The following is a 20,327-nucleotide window of genomic DNA, read 5'->3' on the forward strand; positions in this document are numbered from 1 at the left end:
TTTAAAACTACTGCGTTGTCAGTCACTTCCAAATGTAATTTTCCTAATTCTAAGCCTGAATACTATGTCAACCTATTTGCTAGACTGCTGGGTATCAAATGCTGGAAGAAACCACATAGAATTGTCAGGGGCAGATGATGTCTATTCTTTTAAAAACTGTTTTCCAAATTGCCACCCAGCACTTTTCTATGGATGAAGCACTTCCAACATTCCCTATCAAAATTAAGAAAAAGGAAAGGCTTTTGAATCAACAAGGAATACAATTAAAAGGTTGCCTAGGATAGGGTTCAGGTTGGTGATGAAGTAAGGGGGATTGTGCCTGTTTCATGATTGTTCATAATTAGTATATGTTATTTTATACACATACAGAAATGAACCAAAATTGTTTATGTTAAAAGCATAGAGACCATTACAAATAAACTATAACAAAAACAGCAAAGTCAAGAAGCCTTAAGACCTTATACACTTTGGTCAGGGCTTTTTCATCTTTTCTGGGTTGTGGACCTACCTCTTTGAGAACTATACTGTACGTAGAAAAACGTACACATAATGGTAAAAACAAAATTTCACATAGTTTTGAGAGGTTTCTCAAACCTTGAAGTATCAAGTTTGTATTAGGCCGTTAAATAGGCTCAGGCTTAAATTGAAGGCTCCTTATGTTACATTTTATATACTTTACATGACAGTGGCTGGTCTTCAAATTTTTTGCTCGAGTACTCTCAAAAGAATTTTGAAAAATTATATTTCTCCCTTGTATATAGTGGACATTAAGTGGATATTAAGTTGACATCTATAATTTCTTATCATAAGTTAAAAGTTTTTAAAACAAAAACACATTTTTGTTCATTGTAAATAATGATGGTTAAAACTGTTATTGCACCCTTTCAAATGGGTGCATATGGAATATAAATGATAGTGATTTGATTTACTCCCTCATAAATTTAAAAATACATAAATAAGCCTTAAAAAATGAGAAAATTTCTCCTTGAACTTCTATTTCCATTTCTCTTTTCCCATAGAATTTTACCTTTATGTGCTAGTCTTTTATGCTTGAGTCCTCTATTGCTCATCCTATCATATGTCTCTACAAGAAAAACAACTATAAATAAAAATAAAAATATTTTTATGAAGTGCTATGTGTTAAAAATTCTTTGGGATTGAGTTATTACAATTATTAGCATACAATTGATGAAAACAATATATGTATGTTATCAATCTTGATCAATAATTATTAAATATAAAAAGTAAAACGTGCTGGGAATGCACCTCTAAATGAGATGGATGGAGGGGCACGCCTTTATGAAACTTTGATAAGAGGAATTATCTAATTGACCCTTTATTTGGCATCCTGGAAATATTTACACTTTAGGGCAAAGAAGTAAAATTTGGGATGGGTGAGAGAGGTCCCTTTCTTTTACAAAGTGGAAAAGGATCACTGTGAAAGGGGAGGTGGGAAAGAAGAACATCAAAGACAACAGCCTTATAGGGGAGACCTGCTTCAGGAAAGAGAACATAATGAAGGTGAAGACCTGGAGATTGATTCTCTTAAAATTATCCACATCCATGTAATCCTTGGAAAGTCTCCCCTTATCCCAGTTTGAAGAACACTGCTAAAGAAGACCTCAAGGCCAAAATGTACTCACATGTTCTTTTTCACTTTACTTAATCAATTGACAATTATTTAGTGAGCACTTGGGAACAGTGCAGGGGATGAATGGATACATGGATGGTTGGATGGAAAGGCAGAAAGAAAAATGGGTAAATATTTAGCATTTACCGTATACCCCAAACTTCAGCATAAAAGAAGAATGAGACTAAAAAAGACTGTCCTTGCCGTGTCATCAACTCTTTGGGATCAATGAAGTAGAGTAAGACTTCACCGCAATGCAATATGTATTGATATCAATTTGAATATAACAGGATTGGTGACTTCCTCCAGCTGTTCACTCTTCTTCCCTTCTCTGATAGGAGCAAGCTAAAATTCTTATGTTATGGGATTAGGTAGGAAGTAACTGCCTCATGATTATTTGAGACTTTTAAAGTTTAATGTGCGGTCAGTTGTGTCTAGTCTAAATTTCACTGTTGTTGCTTTGTGCTTTTTGTAACAGTAGCTACCAAAAACCTCCTATATTTCATTAACTTTGTAATAATGTGACCCCCATACCTTAAGGATAAAATTTCTGGATCGTGCCTACTATGTTGTGGAGATATCGCACCTACTCTTCTCCAACACTATTCTCCTTTGTGCAAATTACCAAAAAAAAAAAACCCTCTGCCGAATCATGAAAAATGGTGACCTAGTGAGCCAGAACAGGATTTCATTCAGTCTTCAGTCCAGTGGTATGCTGGTAAATGCTTAAAAACCCACTCAGAGGCGGGGAAGGGCTTCTTCGTAGCATTTGCTGATGTCAGTGGTATAAATACCACGGCCCATTTCAAGCCATCAATGTGAAGTCAGCCAGCTCACTGAAAATTTAACAAGTGGTTATGAGCTGACTCTGGCACACCACTGGGACTCCTCACTTACCCTTCAGCAGGGTGCATTCACGTGGTTACCAAACTGTACCAGGGTACACAATGGCCCGGTTCACCATACTGGGTGCCAAACTTAGTTTGAGTGGCCGAACTCACTTGGCAAGAGTAGATACTATGAGAGTTAGTGGGCACAAATGGGTGTTTCACACGTACTGCTAACCAACTGGACTGGAATCTACATTTTTTAAAATTTCATTCATCTTGCTTCCACCCCAAGGAGGCATCAGTACTATTGCTCCACGGTTAAAAGAAAGTCAGAGGAAAGGGAAAGAATCTTGGAGGACCCACTAAGGACAGTAGGCAGACCTATTTTTCTGTCAACTATTACAACTGTACATTCCTTTTTCGCAGATGCCATATATCTTCCTGTAAGTTCCTTTTAGTTCACTGTGCCACTTAGCTTGGTTTAAAAAAAAAAAAAAAAGAATCCGGGTGTTTTTTGTTTAAAAAAAAAAAAGTCAAGGAGAGGTGTCTGGGTTTCATCACCAACAGAACTTACCCGTTTGACACAGTATGAGCCGTGAAGCCTCTCTGCCCATTGTGAGCACTTACAGAAATCCCCTGTGAGTGAACTTCTGCAGCAAAGCACTGCTGATTTTGTAAGATAACCCCTGCATCCCATGAGCGACAGGTCTTGATCTGGGCTTGAGAGATGTAATATTTTGATAAAAAACGGCACTTCCTTTTGAAGCATGTATTTGCGTGTGTTGAGCAGTACCGCTGGAACCTCAGTGAGCGCCTAGGCGAGGCTGACAGTCTCTCCCAGCTCCCTCCAGACATAGACCCTCCTTCACATATCTAAATGTAGCAGTAATTAGCATCCATAAACCACAAATGTGGCTTGGTTTTCCCCCCCCCACTTTCAGAAGCATCAAAATAGTTTGTATTTCTCATGAGTGCAAAAAAGTTGTACACCTCAAAAGATATTGAGACCCTGACATGGAAAACTACTGGGGATGGGAGCTCTAGCTCCTGAGGGGGGGAGAATTATTTTTTCAGCAAACTTTCTAATTAAAGTTCTTATCTTTGACCTAAGCATCACACAAGGTATCAGCATAGAGAAAATCTAAGGCCTTCCTTTCAAAAAATTATCAGATTCAACTTTTTTCGTGGAATCAGTCACAATCCTAACCCTTACACAAAGGAATAATTAAATAAATACACTAATTGATCACCACTGTACAATTAATTAAAAAGAAATCTATTTCACAGTGAGAATCAGGTATATCTGATATTCGATTGTAAAGATTTTGAAGATGAAGGGTGTAGTGGGCTGAAAGTATCCCCAAAGGTGACTTTATTTGGAAATCAGGTCATTGTAGATGTAATTAGTTAAGAGGAGGTCACACTGGATGAGGGTGGGCCTTTAACCCAATGACTAGTGCTCTTATAAGAAGAGGAGAAGACATACAGAGATATACTCAGGGAAGAAGGCCATGTGTTGCCAGAGGCAGAGATTAGAGTTGTGCTGTTACAAGCCAAGGAACACCCAGGATTGCTGGGGGTCACCAGAAGCTAGAAAGAGGCAAAGGAGGATTCTTTTTCTAGAGCCTTTTAGAGGGAGCATGGTGGTGCTGACACCTTGATTTGGGACTTCTACGCTCCCAAACTGTGAGAGAATACATTTCTGCTGCTTAAGTCACCCGGTTTGTGGTAATTTGTTATAGAAGCCCTAGAAAACTAATACAAAGGGTAAATGTGCAACTTAAGCAGGGTAAACAGCTGAAGCTGATGGATATTGAGATATATTGTGTACTTTTTGCCCAGTAGCAGCTCCAGAAAAAACTGCCAGTGTAAGTAGAAAAAGATGGTGGTTGGTTGTTAGGAATGCTGAAAAATGGAAGCCAGTATCATGTTAAATGCAGGGTGTTGATAGCCAAATTCATATTCCCTAATTATTCAAAGAAGAAAAGCAATGCCATCAGCATATTCATGGCGAATCAAAAACTCAAAACATACATACAAATGACAGAATCTTTCCTTCCTTATTCTAAGTGGGAAATGGCAAAGATGGGGATTCAATTTCAGAGGAAGAAGGACTGAAACAAAAAGCTGTGAGTTTCTACCTCAGTCATTCTGCCTTTAACTGCATTTCTTTTTCACAGGGCCCCGCTGGGATGATATTCCACCATCTGGTGTGTCATCTCTACCTAGTTATATCCCTGGGTACACTACTGTTAAAACACATCTTACCTCTAACCCTGATCTCCAGAGGCTTTATTTTATTCTGTTCCTCTGTGAACACAGGCCAGATACAAGCCATAAAGATATTCTCTCTCATGATACGTTATAATTGCTTTAACACCTGGTTTTGACATTACAGTATCTCAGTGACATTTTACATCCCACAGGAAAGTCTCAATATCCTCTGTATTCAGTGAAGTGCCTATGATACTCCCAGCACTCACTCAATGCTAAACAAACATAAAGACTTGGGGAACCCTGGGTTATTTCCTACTGCTCAAGACCAGTCTGACAACAGTTGGAGTTGGTCGTTACTAAGAAGAGAAATAATAATTGTTCATAGGAGTCAATGACCAGGCTGGAAAAAGAACTCTCAACCTCTTCAAAAATCTAGATGGGTTATATCACTTCTTAGGTAGGTATTTTTAGAAAGATGTAAACGTGGGCTACTAGGGCTCTTTTTTTCAAAAAGTTTGTAATGTAATGGGATGAAAGTTTGTCATGCACAAACAATTCCAGGTGGATAGAGTATAATTAGGCTTAAATAAGTATTAATTAAACACACTCCAAAAACTCAGCTCTAAGACCACACTTGGGGGAGCTGGGACAGTGCAAGCAGTCCTCATAGAGGAAACAAACTGGAGTTGATTTAAATATCTCCAGTGCATCAGTCTACTAGGTTTAAATTTTCAGGAAGAAAGGAGGAACCAACTAAGTGGTAAACACAACACTGAATCCACATATGGTTTTATTTGTGACCAATTAATTTATATAAGTTATAGTGGCGCAGAGATATACCCACAGTATATGTGTATGATAAGCAGAGCTGCTAGTGATGTATATTTTTCTAATTTTAAAAATAACAGTGTTAGGGACTTCCCCAGTGGTCCAGTGTAAAGAATCCACCTTCCAATGCAGGGGACGTGGGTTCAGTCCCTGGTCAGGGAACTAAGATCCCACATGCCGCGGGGCAACTAAGCCCGTGCGCCACAACTACTGAGCTGGCATACCTCAACTAGAGAGCCTGCGTGCCACAAACTACAGAGCCCGCATGCTCTGGAGCCCACCCGTCCCAACTAGAGTGAAGCCCATGCGCCGCAATGAAGAGCCCGCGTGCCACAACTAAGACCCAATGCAGCCAAAAATAAATAAAATAAATAAATCTTAAAAAAAAAAATAGTGTTAGACTCCCCATTGATGCCCTTTTGATATGCTTACATGAACCTTGTTCCTTCCAAGGTCCAAAAGCTTTCTTACATCATCACACAATAAATGTATACACTAGGCCAGGAGTCGGCAAACTACGGTTTGCAGGCCAAATCTGACCCACCTACTGCCAGTTTTTTTTTTTTTTCTGGTTTTTTCACCCCCCTCAAGATTTTATTATGAAATTTTCAGAAATACAGAGAAGTTGAAAGAATTTCACAGTTAACAACCATTTAACCACCCCTGCATTCTATCACTAATGCCAGTTTTTTTTTTTTTTTTAAACCTCAGTAAGGCTGTTTTAATTTTTATTTATTTATTTATTTATTTATTTATGGCTGTGTTGGGTCTTCATTTCTGTGCGAGGGCTTTCTCTAGTTGCAGCAACTGGGGGCCACTCTTCATCGCAGTGCGCGGGCCTCTCACTATCGCGGCCTCTCTTGTTGCGGAGCACGGGCTCCAGACGCGCAGGCTCAGTAGTTGTGGCTCACGGGCCTAGTTGCTCCGCGGTATGTGGGATCTTCCCAGACCAGGGCTCGAACCCGTGTCCCCTGCATTGGCAGGCAGATTCTCAACCACTGCGCCACCAGGGAAGCCCCTAATGCCAGTCTTTATAAATAAAGTTATTGAATGCCAGGTGCATTAATTTCTGTATCTGCTACAGCTGCTTTACACTACAACAGCAGAGTTGAGAAGCTGCAACAGAGATCGTATTGTCCACAAAGTCCAAGATATTTACTACCTGGCGCTTTGCAAAAAAATTTACCAACTGCTGCACTAGGTTCCTAGGAATATATTGTTTAAAAAAAAAGATAAAAATATCTTTTTTTTAAAAAAATTAATTATTTATTTATGGCTGCACTGGGTCTTTGTTGCTGCACGCGGGCTTTCTCTAGTTGCAGCGAGCAGGGGCTACTCTTCGTTGCGGTGCGTGGGCTTCTTATTGCGGTGGCTTCTCTTGTTGTGGAGCACGGGCTCCAGGCACACGGGCTTCAGTAGTTGCAGCACGCGGGCTCAGTAGTTGTGGCTCACGGGCTCTAGAGCTCAGGCTCAGTAACTGCGGCACACGGACTTAGTTGCTCTGTGGCACACGGACTTAGTTGCTCTGTGGCACGTGGGATCTTCCTGGACCAGGGCTCGAACCCGTGTCCCCTGCATTGGCAGGCGGATTCTTAACCACTGCGCCACCAGGGAATTCCAAAAATATCTTTTTATCTTATGGGAAACAAGTAAATTTAACTTAAATGTTTATACCTTTAAAAAGTTTTTTTTCCAAATATTTTATTTTGCTTCTCAAACAACAATTCTAGTTGGGTAAAGACTTTTCCCTCTAAAAATTTAGTCTGCCTTTCCACTAGAGAAAAATAAAGTGTTTCTAATTTTTCTATAAGGTAATTTTCTAAGAGTTGGAAACTTAGAAAGATGCACATGATATGTTTAAATATGTAAATTAAACATGACAGCAATTATTCTGAATTTAAACATTCCAAGACCGGTCTTAGTTTCTAAAACGTTTTAGAGGACATTAAAAAATGCTTCCACTAAATTTAAACAGACTAAGATCCTCTAAAGCATACTTTAAAGTTATTTATAATCATTATTATAGTATAGCTAAATTTCCCTAACTACCTTTAAAAGTATAATCCTAATTCTAGTCTTAATGTTTCCCTATGCTGAATATGGCAGAAGTGCCTTAATACATATTAAGATACATTATTATATAACTTTTACCAGGTAATGCTACTTTTCAGTTCTGTTATTTTATAATTTAGCATATATAATTTGTATATACTGATCATATTATATCTTTTGAAAAAGCAGAGGCCTGGTAACAACCTTTCCCCAGATACATGACCCAGATTAAGTGCCAGCATTACATTATATTACATTACAGTACAGTAATCAGTTTGGAGCTTAATCATGAAATGATGAATTAATCTTTCAATGCTAAAGTTAGCCTATTCATTTTTTTCTAAAAGTCAGGCTTAGCAGAAAGAACTGTTTCTTCTCTTTTCCAAATTATTTAGAATGATTGATTGTATCGTCTAGTCTCTACCAGGAACTACATGACACTCCCAGACCCCTAACAACTGAGAAAAATACACAGGTATCCCATTAATCCACTGACACGTAGTTGGAGGTAAGGTGATAGAAACGGCATAGGCGTCACAGCAGCTGAAGATGATCCTTGGAAGCACTCCTGGAGCAGGAGGCCAGGAATCTATTGTATGGATTCCTAGAGAAGTGCTGTACCACATGGCTTTTAATAATATTTGTTTCAAATTCCTATTGTTGAATGGAATTATTTGGTTTCTTGTTTATACTTGAGTATTTCATCTGTTTTTTCCCCCCGACTAGCTGAAAACATAAAACTCATAGGCTACTTCTGAACTCAGAACAAATTCTAACATAAATTATAAATTCCCAGACCAAAAGTTGTATAGGGATCATCATTTCAAACCTAAACTTCATGATGTTTCCTAGCAGAACTCAGAAACCCTAACTCGGAAGAATGCCAGCCAAAGGCACAGTTATCATTTGCCTCTTTCTGAGTGTGACTCCATGGATGTCACTTTCAAAAAGTTTCACGAAGCTGGTAGAACACCATATGCCTTTCCTCAGCACAAATGACCACATCCTGTGCCAGGCAGCATTTTTCAGTCTCTGTGGTTGAGAACTGGTACAAATTAATGTATAGCTAGGCAGAGCTGGAATATTAGTTGAAGCTGTGATTTGAGTCTCAGAAGTTTTAGACATAGAACTCCATTCCTTGGTCCTTAAGAATCTAAGACAAAAGAAGAAGACCTGGAGAAACAATTTTTGTCTTCTTCTTTTCTTCCTTTAAGGAAAAAAATGTGTGTGTGTGTGTGTGTGTGTGTGTGTATTTTTTTAATGAAACAAATATTTACAGCACATCTACTATGGGCCAAGTACTATTCTAGGTGTTGCAAATACCTAGAGGGAAAAAGAAAACTCAAGATCCTGGCTCATGAAGGGTGGAGGGAGAGACACAATAAACAAATAAAACTCCAAAATTATCCATTGCAAAGTGCCATGCAGAGAATTAAAATAGCCTACTGCATTAAAATAACTGGGTTGTCAAGGAAAGTCTCTCTGAAGAAATGACATTAAGATGAGATTTGAGTGATATTCACAAAGCAATAGTGATAAGATTTAGCAACATAAATATTAGTATAAAATGTTTGCAATGCTAATATAAATATAGTGCTCAAAATTCCAAAAAAGGCCTGGAAGTATTCCATAATGCTAATACAGACTATATTTGGGTGGTAGGATAGAAGTGGGTTTTTCTTTTTTCTTTCTACTCCTATGAACTTTCCAAGCTGTGGTAAAACACAAAAATGTATTTAGTCTTTGTCCCCAATTCCTTACACAGAGTTCCTAAAACCCTTGAAATTTACTGAGTTATAAGAGTGTCTTCTGCTATTCATAACAAGCCCCTTTCAATCACACCTGAGTTTATGCTACTGAGGTGACTTAGGGTGCAGCCCCTAGAAAGCCTCAGGATGGTCACCAGAAAGACCAAGTGATTAGAGGGTTGGAACTTTCAGCCCCACCCACCAACCTTCAGGAAAGGGACTAGAGATTGAGCTCTATAAAAACTCTTGAACTGTAAGATTCAGAGAGCTTCTGGTGAAGACACCAAGCTGCTGAGAAGGTGGTATGCCCAGAGAGGACATGGAAGCTCTGCACCCTCCCACCCCATAGCTTGCCCTATGCACCTCTTCCATTTGGCTGTTCCTGAGTTGTGTCCTTTATGATAAACCAGTAATAGTATGTAAAGTGCTTTCCTAAGTTCTGTGAGTCATTCTAGCAAATTATCAAACCTGAGTGGGGGTTGTGTGAAAACCTGAATTTGTAGTCAAGTTGGACAGAAGTGCAGGAAACCTGGGGACCTGGTACTTTCAAGTGGTGTCTGAAGTGAGGACAGTCTTGTGGGACTGAGCCCTTAACCTGTGGGTTCTGCGCTAACTCTAGAAGTTAGTAGCAGAATTGAATTGATGGTGAATTGGTGTCTGAAGAATCAGTTGTTGGTGTTGGAAACATCCCACAATAGGTGTCATGAGTGGGATTTGCTAGAACAGTCCTGGCTCATGGAAACATATGGTTTGGGAAGAAAAAGGAAGAAAAAGCAGGGGATGAAGAACCTCTGATTCCTGGCTACATGGTCACCCGTGTTATGGAGCAGCAGTTGTGCTGTGATCAGTTACTAAAAGTAAAATTACCAAGGGTATTCAGAGGTGGATCCAACTCTTGGGAAGTTGACTCACTGGATATGTGTAGAAATGCAAACTAATAAGAGAAAAGCAAAATGTACAATTCCTTGGTTACTGTTATCTGCAAAGCCAAAATGAAATGAAAAGAGAGTTCTGGGTCAGACCTTGATGATAAACCAAGCTCAGATTTCAGTTGGTTTGTGCTTCAAGATTCCCCCAAAAGGAAAAATTATGTGGGAACAGTAGAGAGTACCTCTAAGACTTCTGGTCACCAAGAAGGTAGTTCATGTGGCGGGAAGGCAAAACCAAGAAACTACTGAAACCAGGGGGTAGGGTGTGAAGGAGTTGTCGTATTTTGTGAATCAGTATCATCAGCTTCCTGAAGAACCTTTACTAAAATGGATTGTGAGAGTGACTAACTTAGGGGCATTGTCTTTAGTTTTGAATGCTGCAGAGTGGAAGAGCATGTGTGGTTTGATCCAGGACCCACAGCTCACTACGGAACAATGGCAGATGATTATACATGATCCACAAACACAGCACGTTTTTCCTGAGGGAATGGTCAGCCTGGTTGACTGGATAAAAGCCACTGTAAGGTCTGTCTACCCTGAGAAAGAGGACTGTCCAACTCCCTCTGTAAGTGCCAAGTAGAACAACCCAGATGAAGCAGCTGATATGTTTCATATGTAAACCATATGGGACTGGCTTTGTGATAACCAAGATAGTCACTCACTAAATATGCCTATTACCCAGGTCTTGGTAAATGCTGTGGATTAAGGGGGTGTTCTACGCATGTACCTGTTGTAAATAGTATGGTAAAGTTGGTGCAGCCACAGGAGGAAATGGGAACAAGGTCTGGAAGGAAGAAGTTTATTATACTCACAGGGTCCATAGAGGGGGTCACCACATACCACACAGGGCCACAGGGGGAAGCACCAGTGTCAGTCAGGATGCAGAAAAGAGGAAGGAAAATCCTAGGCTAGAGCCTTCACTGGAGTTTCCGAGAAAAGGCAAGGCAGGCAGGATAAACAGTTTAGGACTGCCTGGTTTGAATAATTCCAGCAGGCTTTGGGACACAGGAGTGGTCTCTAGTTGTCTGCTACTTGGCCCTGGATTGATTTCAGACAGGGGAAATATTAGTTCAGTTCATGAGATTTAGATAAGGAGATGGTTGGGGGGTATGGACTCTGGATTGGTTGGTTTATATATGAAAAGCATGCTCCTGGCCAAGTCCTTTGCTGTCTCTAAGAACTAGCTATCCCTGGGAAGGGCAGTCTTTCCCTGGGTCTGTAAGGTCCCCAAACATCAAAGCATCAAATATACAGAAAATAAGAAAATATAGTTAATAAAATTGGCCCTGTGATGAATAGATGCCAAAAAGACAAATACAGAATCTAAGAAAACACAGAACAGGGGACCTCTTTTGCATGGGCATCCCATTTAATATTACTGCTTCCAGGTCAAGCAACAGTCTGAGAAGCCTTATTGAATCTGCTGTCTCAGCTTCCTCTCTTGGGTCTTTCAGATGCTAATAAAAACATTAGGTTAATTAACAAGAAAATGAGGAGAGGCAGAAGGGAGAGTCAAGGGACTTGTCCCATCAAGGTAGAAAATTGTAAATAGTTATCAAGAAGTAAAATGAATAAAGGAAACATTGATAGGGCCAAAATAAAGAAGAAAAAGAGAGGGGAGAGTTAAGGGACTCATTTCAGCAGGATGAAAATCTTTAGATAGTTATCAAGAAATGGGATAAGTAAAATGGACATTGATAGAGTGGAAACAATGGTCTTAATATAGCACTATAGAAAGTTGGGTGGACCAAAAGGACCCCCTGCTAGTTCCTCTACTTTAAAGGGCCCCGAACAAGTCCACTCAATTCACTCCAGTGTAAAAACTAGAAGGCAAAGATTGCAATGAGAAATCTGACCTGAAATCACCTAGGGCAACGGGCAGGTTAATCTTTGTCATAACAAAAGAGCCAGGGTCCCCTGGCTCAACCTCTCACTAGGGACCCAAATTCTTTTGCACATGAAGAGATAAAATAGTCAGGGGGGTGGAGAAGAAAAGTTTCTGGAACTCCCTGACATGGGTACCTCATGCACTGTGCTACCAGAACATGTTAGTGAAGCCCTAAAGGGGGCTCCGATTAGATTGAGAGAATATAGAAATGTAAGGGTTGATAGGATTAAGGTGGTAGTTTGGATGAAAACTGGGATGTTTTAAACAAGCTTTACATGGAGAAATTGTGTCTCCTTTACCTGAATGTTTTATGAGAATGGCTATTATGTCCAACTGGGGAACATCTCTCTTACCTAATATTGTAAAACCAAAACCTGTTGATGAAGTCCTATGGAGGTTACAGTTAGGAATATAAGGGTTGCAATAAAAAAACAATGGGCCAAATACCTAAATAAACATTTTTCCAAAAAAGACATACAGATGGCCAACAGGCACATGAAAAGATGTTCAACATAGATAATTATTAGAGAAATGCAAATCAAAATTACAGTGAGGTACCACCTCACACTGGTCAGAATGGCCATCATAAAAAGTCTACAAATAACAAATGCTGGAGAGGGTGTGGAGAAAAAGGAACCCTCCAACACTGTTGGTGGGAATGTAAATTGGTGCAGTCACTATGGAAAACAGTATGGAGGTTCCTCAAAAAACTAAAAATAGAGTTCCCATATGATCCGGCAATCCCACCCCTGGGCATGTATCCAGACAAAACTAATTCGAAAAGATACATGCACCCTAATGTTCATAGCAGCACTATTTACAATAGCCAAGACATGGAAGCAACCTAAATGTCCATGGACAGATGAATGGACAAAGAAGAAGTGGTATATATACACAATGGAATACTACTCAGCCACAAAATAGAATGAAATAATGCCATTTGCAGCAACATGGATGGGCCTACAGATTGTCATACTAAGTGAAGTAAGTCAGACAGAGAAAGACAAATACATATGATATCACTTATATGTGGAAGCTAAAATATGACACAAATGAACTTATTTACGAAATGGAAAGAGATTCACAGATATAGAAAACAAACTTACAGTTACCAAAGGGGAAAGGGGGTGGGGGAGGGATAAATTAGGAATTTGGGATTAGCAGATACTATATATAAAAGCTACTATATATAAAATAGATAAACAACAAAGTCCTACTGTATGGCACAGGGAACTATATTCAATATCCATTTTGTAATAAATCAAAACGGAAAATAACATTAAAAAGAATATGTATATATATGTATAACTGAATCAATTTGCTGTACACCAGAAACTAATAGAACATTGTAAATCAACTATACTTCAATTTTTAAAAAAAGGAATATAAGGGTTGGTTGATTAAGGTGAAAGTTTGGAGGAAAATTGGTATGTCCGAAGTGGTTGTACCTCTTTTACCTGAATGTATTATGGGTATGGATATTGTGTCTGACTGGAGAACTACTTTGTAAAACAGGAGGCATGTAAATCTATCCTTCAAGCGATATTAATTGGACATGCTGAATGAGGATGGATAAGATTGCCCAAGTCCACACAGTGTAGAAGAGAAGCTGGAGTGCTGGTGCGGACAAATTCTGTGCGATAGCTCTATGTAGAACATAGATTGGGGCTTACGGCAAAAGCCTGGGAGTGCTTCCCAGTGACAACTATGGGGAGGATGGAATAGAGAATTTCTATTTGAGAGGCAATTAGTAGGCTGATATCAGACATTAATTGAAACTGCCCCTATGATTGCAGGACAAAAAATAATCTTAATATCTGAAACACCCATGACGTCTTAGGAGATGTCAGAAAAATGCTCTAATGGGGAGGGCAATGCCCTGAAGAGTTCCATAATAAAATGCAAATGGTTTATACAGGATTGTGCTACAAGGGGAATGTAAGCAGGAGATACTCACAAGCAGGGAGGCTCTTTTCTTCTAGGACTGACTTTTGAACTGTGTAAGGAGCTGCCGGATTCTATCGTCACTTGGACAGTGCCCTATAAACAGCTCTTGACTGACCAACAAAACCCTGCTTGGTTTATGGATGGCAGTTCCAAGGTAAAGGTGATTTACCAACCACCAAGGTAAATGGCCAATATCCTGTTTGGAAGACTACCACTCTGATTGAAGAAGGTAAAAACAAATCAGTTTGGTGGGATGAATTACATGCTGTTTACCTAACAGGGATGGAAGAATCGAACAACAATGAAAGCCTCTATGTTTTGGTTTTTACCTGACTCATGAGTGATGGCCAATGGTCTGGCCATACCGATAAGCAGAGGGCTATGGAAGTCTGGTCTATTAAAGGGATGTCCATATGGACCATAGCCCTATGGAAATCACTATGGGAATTGGACGGGTACATTAAAGTAGGACAGGTTGATGCCTAACAGAAGAAACCCCTTCCAGGATTGGATGATGACCAATCATCCATGGATATTATGGGGTATTAGCTTGAGGCGGCCACTTGGGTCCATGAAATAAGTAGACATTTGGGGACCAAACCAGTGCAGAGGGCTGAATCTGGACATATTCCTTTTGTACCCTCTGAGGCTCAAAATGCCAACAAGAACTGTTCAGTATGCCAACAAGAAAAACAGAGGCTGCACATGGCTATGGGGGAGATTCCTCAGGGGGAAGACCCCACACACAGCTGGCAAGTGGATTACACTGAACCAATGTCAGTAGCCCCAGTGGGCTACAAATGGGTTTTGATAGAATAGGCGTTGACTCTGGACTGGGCTTTGCTTACCTGGTGGTAGATGCAAATGGTCCAAGTACTATAAAAGAACCAGAACATAAGATATTGCACCCATTTGGACCACCAAATCACATTTATTCAGAGCAAGGAACACACTTTACAGCTCATAATATCAAATAATGAGTAGGCAAAGGAATGAATCAATGGGCTATGCAAAGAAGGAAATCCAATATTATATTACAATCTCAATAGAGACTCAGAGCAAGGGAATAATATTGTGTTTTAGCTTAGTTATACCAGATGCTTGAAAAGGTGAAGCCATGTATTGCTGAGACCACTACTGCATTTGGAACCTGACAAGATCAAATGGAAGTCTGCAAATCTGAGCGGTCTCACTGTAGAAGACATTTTCATATGCTATGATGATGGACTGGACTAATTAATGACTGAGTGTGACTCTAGTAATGTGCCACTATGTTTTGACTTCTGTGATGCATTTGCTGTAAGAGATTCATGGTCAAAGACTACATTTGGTCTTTGTCCCAGGTTCCTGGTACGAAGTTCCTAAAACCCTTGAAATTTCCTGAGTGATAAGAGTGTCTTTTGCTATTCATAACAAGCCCCTTTTAATCACACCTGAGATTATGCTGAGGTGACTTAAGGTGCAGCCCCTAGATAGCCTCAGGATGGGTTGGTCACCAGAAAGACCAAGTGATTAGAGGGTTGGAACTTTCACCCACCAACCTTCAGGAAAGGGACTGGAGATTGAGCTCTATAAAAACTCTTGAACTGTAAGATTCAGAGAGCGTCTGGTGAAGACATCAAGCTGCTTAGAAGGTAGTGTGCCCAGAAAGGGCATGGAAGCTCTGCACCCTCCCATGCCATAGCTTGCCCAATGCACCTCTTCCATTTGTCTGTTCCTGAGTTGTGTCCTTTATGATAAACCAGTAATAGTATGTAAAGTGCTTTCCTAAGTTCTGTGAGTCATTCTAACAAATTATCAAACCTGAGGGTGGGGGTGGTTGTGGGAAATCCTGAATTTGGAGTCAAGTTGGACAGAAGTGCAGGTAACCTGGGGACCTGGTACTTTTAAGTGGTGTCTGAAGTGAGGGCAGTCTTGTGGGACTGAGATCTTAACCTGTGGGTTCTGCACTAATTCTAGAAGTTAGCATAAGAATTGAATTGAATTGAATTGCTGGATGCCCAGTTGGTGTCCGGAGAATTGGAGAATTGGTGGAAAATGTCCCATACAAACTTTCTATCATGAACATGTATTACTTTTATAATGGAAAAGAGTAAAATAAACATATTATTTTAAAAATGAAATACAATAAGACAACCCACAGAATGGGAGAAAATATTTGCAAATGAAGCGACCTACAAGAGATTAATCTCCAAAATATACAAACAGCTCATGCAGCTCAATACCAAAAAGACAAACAACCCAATCAAAAAATGGGCAGAAGATCGAAATAGACATTTCTCCAAAGAAGACATAAAGATGGTCAAAAAGCACATGAAAAGATGCTCAACATCACTAATTATTAGAGAAACGCAAATCAAAATTATGATGAGGTACCACCTCACACTGGTCAGAATGGCCATCATGAAAAAGTCTACAAACCATAAATGCTGGAGAGGGTGTGGAGAAAAGGGAACCCTCCTACACTGTTGGTGGGAATGTTAATTGGTACAGTCACTATGGAGAACAGTATGGTGGTTCCTTAAAAAACTAAAAATAGAGCTACCATATGATCCAGCAACCCCACTCCTGGGCATATATAAAGAGAAAACCATAATTCAAAAAGAGTCATGTACCACAATGTTCATTGCAGCTCTATTTACAATAGCCAGGACATGGAATTGACCTAAGTGTCCATCGACAGATGAATGGATAAAGAAGATGTGGCACATATATACAATGGAATATTACTCACCCATAAAAGAACAAAATTGAGTTATTTGTAATGAGGTGGATGGACCTAGAGTCTGTCATACAGAGTGAAGTAAGTCAGAAAGAGAAAAATACCATATGCTGACGAATGTATGTGGAATCTAAAAAAAAGGTACTGATGAACCTAGTGGTAGGGCAGGAATGGAGATGCAGACATAGAGAATGGACTTGAGGACACAGTGGGGGAAGGGGAAGCTGGGACAAAGTGGGAGAGTGGCATTGACGTGTATGCACTACCAAATGTAAAATGGATGGCTGGTAGGAAGGTGCTGCACAGCACAGGGTGATCAGCTCGACGCTTTGTGATGACCTAGAGGGGTGGGATAGGGAGGGTGGGAGGGAGGCTCAAGAGGGAGGGGATATGGGGATATATGTGTACAAATAGCTGATTCACTTTGTTGTGCAGCGGAAACTAACACAGCATTGTACAGCAAGTATACTCCAATAAAGATGGAAAAAAAAAAGATGTGGTATGTATATACAATGGAATATTAGCCATAAAAAAGAATGAAATAATGCCATTTGCAGCAACATGGATGGGCCTAGAGATTGTCATACTGAGTGAAGTAAGTCAGACAGAGAAAAACAAATATCATATGATATCACTTACATGTGGAACCTAAAAAAGAATGGTACAAATGAACTTATTTACAAAACAGAAATAGAGTCACAAATGTAGAAAACAAACTTATGGTTACCAAGGGGGAAGGAGGGGGAGGGATAAACTGGGAGATTGGGATTGACATATACACACTACTATATATAAAATAGATAATAAGAGGCTACTGTATAGCACAGGGAACTCTACTCAGTAATCTGTAATGACCTAGATGGGAAAAGAATCTAAAAAAGAGTGGATATATGTATATGTATAACTGATTCACTTTGCCGTACAGCAGAAACTAACACAACATTGTAAATCAACTAACTCCAATAAAAATTAATTTTAAAAAATTAAAAAAAAGAAGTTAGTATAACTTGAACACTGAATAAGCACCTTAAATTCTCAAAATTTGCTGACATCCTGTAGCAAATTATTAAATGTAAATATTTGTAAAGTGAACAAAACTGAATTCCTTCCAACTCAACCCACAAATGCAAGTTTTCCTTGGAGATTTCCTGATTTCTTCTCCATGTTGAGCCTGAACGATATCTTTAGTTTCTGGTCTATACACTACGGCTCACCTCCTATGTCTTCATCTTGATTGGCTGGGCCTTCTGTACCATCCACATTTTCTGTTTCATGAGGTTTGGTTAAATCGTAGTCATGCAAAAGCACCGAACCTTCTAGGAGATAAGAAGAATTTTAACTATGCAGTCAACTTTTAAGGATTTTTATAAACATGTATTAAGTAAGACTCCTATTTTAGCTTCACCCAATCCCTTAGTGATAGACGATATCGCTTTCACATACACCCAAGAAAGATATATGTGAAAACTCTTGAGGTTTAGAAAGATGCCCAGGGTTCATGTGCCTTTCCATTAGACATCATTTTCTTGACTATTTCTTTCACCTGAGTTAAAATGCACTCAAGTTCCTTTGGATTGAAATTCTCTCTCCTTTGGTATATCTCAGAATATTCAGTAGGATGCTATTGCTAGTTAAGACCAAGAAATATTAACATATATTGATGAGAAATACTGAGTCTGAAACTATGGGCATAACTCAATTTGAGAAAGATGCTTTCCTGAGAGGAAGCCTGTAAGCTTCTGTACCAAATCCTATTTTCCCTTTCTGTTCACATTATAAATGTGATTCTGTGGAAAGCATATTGGCTCCCAAATTCCTTTATTTCATCAAACATTTACTAAATGTTGACAAGGCTACAGATATGAATAGGTTATAATTCCTGTCTTCAAGGAGCTTATACTTTACAGATGTGGATAAAACAAACGCACAACTATAATGCAAGACTCAGGCCTATAATGTAGACTCAGACACGAGATTAAGGGGAAAAAAAAGTGTTATGGGAGTTCCTAAGTAAAAGGCAGTAGACATAATAAAAGCATGGTTAAATAAACAGCAAACTTAACAAAAATCAAGTTTAACAAAAATATAATTTTGTACAATAAATATTGATAATATTAGAAGTAAGGAAGAAGGCATGACGTAGCTGGAATTATTTCACATATAAGCATGGTAGCTTAACAAAAAGATGATAACAAAAGAAATGAACAGAAAAGATACCTGCTTGCTATCAAACTCCTTCCCAATTTTCAATAAAATATTTGCCAAGAATCTATTACATGCAACAAATAAAGACACTGAATCCTGTGGCACTAAGGAGGGGCTGAAATAAGAGAGGTGATTAGAAACTGCAGGGGCTTCCTTTCAGCTGCAGGCATGACTGAACACATGGAGCAGGACATTTTACTGGCATGTAGGAGTAAAATGGAAACATATTACATAAAATCCATGACTAAGAGGTCCTGAAAATGTGGTCATCATGGACTCAGGTTTTGATTTATAGGTAAAGTTTCTCTTTTCTGCATATTATAACATATACTCTTAGACAGTAAGACTCTAAATAGTTTACTTTTCTCAAGCCTGAAATAATGGACATAAAGTGCATGCCTGAACAACTAATATGAGGTACAGGTTCAATTAAAACATAAGGTTAGGGCTTCCCTGGTGGTGCAGTGGTTAAGAACCCGCCTGCCAATGCAAGGGACACGGGTTCAAGCCCTGGTCCTGGAAGATCCCACATGCCACAGAACAACTAAGCCTATGCGCCACAACTACTGAGCCTGTGCTCTAGAGCCTGCAAGCCACAACTACTGAGCCCACATGCCACAACTACCGAGCCCGCGTGCCTAGAGCCCGTGCTCCACAACAAGAGAAGCCACCACAATGAGAAGCCCGCACACCACAACGAAGAGTAGCCCCGGCTCGCCGCAACTAGAGAAAGCCCGCGCGCAGCAACAAAGACCCAATGCAGCCAAAAATAAATAAACAAATAAATAAATTTTAAAAAGTCAAAAACCAAAAAACATAAGGTTACAACTCACAGTAATATAACAAGGCACTTAAGTGGTAAATTTTGTAATGTAGCAAAAGCTTTGTTTCAAACAAAGTGAGTTAATCAATGGAGAAAACACAGAAGTTATTTTTAGGAAATAGATTATTTTAAATGTTTATAGTTTATTCTGGAGCAGGAGTCAGCAAACTGTGGCCTGAGGCCAAATCTAGCCATGGTCTGTTTTTGTATGGACCCAGGAGGTAGGAATGGTTTTTACAGTTTTAAAGGATTGTAAAAAACATAAAGAGGAATATGCAACAGAGACCATATATGGCCCACAAAGTCTAAAATATTTACTCTCCGGCCCTTTACAAAAAGTTTGCTGACCACTGTTCCTGAGTGAAAAGCACAAGTTGTTCAAATATAAGCTACTATATTATTCAACAAAAACTGTCTTTATTCAAACCAATCAGTTGAAAAGATTTGAAAAGAAAATAAAAAACCAGTGATTAACGTTAGGTAGATGGTTTGGCTCTGTGATGCCAAA

The 20,327-nt window shown here is 39.3% G+C and overlaps 1 protein-coding gene across 1 annotated transcript in view; it reads right to left on the reverse strand.

Moving 5' to 3' along the window:
* IKZF3 (IKAROS family zinc finger 3) overlaps nt 1-20,327 on the reverse strand; it is an 89,389-nt gene that overhangs the window by 44,175 nt on the left and 24,887 nt on the right. The window contains exon 3 of the mRNA XM_082442404.1: nt 18,006-18,107. Within this exon, the coding sequence (XP_082298530.1) occupies nt 18,006-18,107 (102 nt within the window). The remainder of the gene's footprint in view (nt 1-18,005; nt 18,108-20,327) is intronic.

Source organism: Balaenoptera physalus, assembly GCF_965194825.1.
Source record: "Balaenoptera physalus genome assembly, chromosome: 20".
Classification (NCBI taxonomy): domain Eukaryota; kingdom Metazoa; phylum Chordata; class Mammalia; order Artiodactyla; family Balaenopteridae; genus Balaenoptera; species Balaenoptera physalus.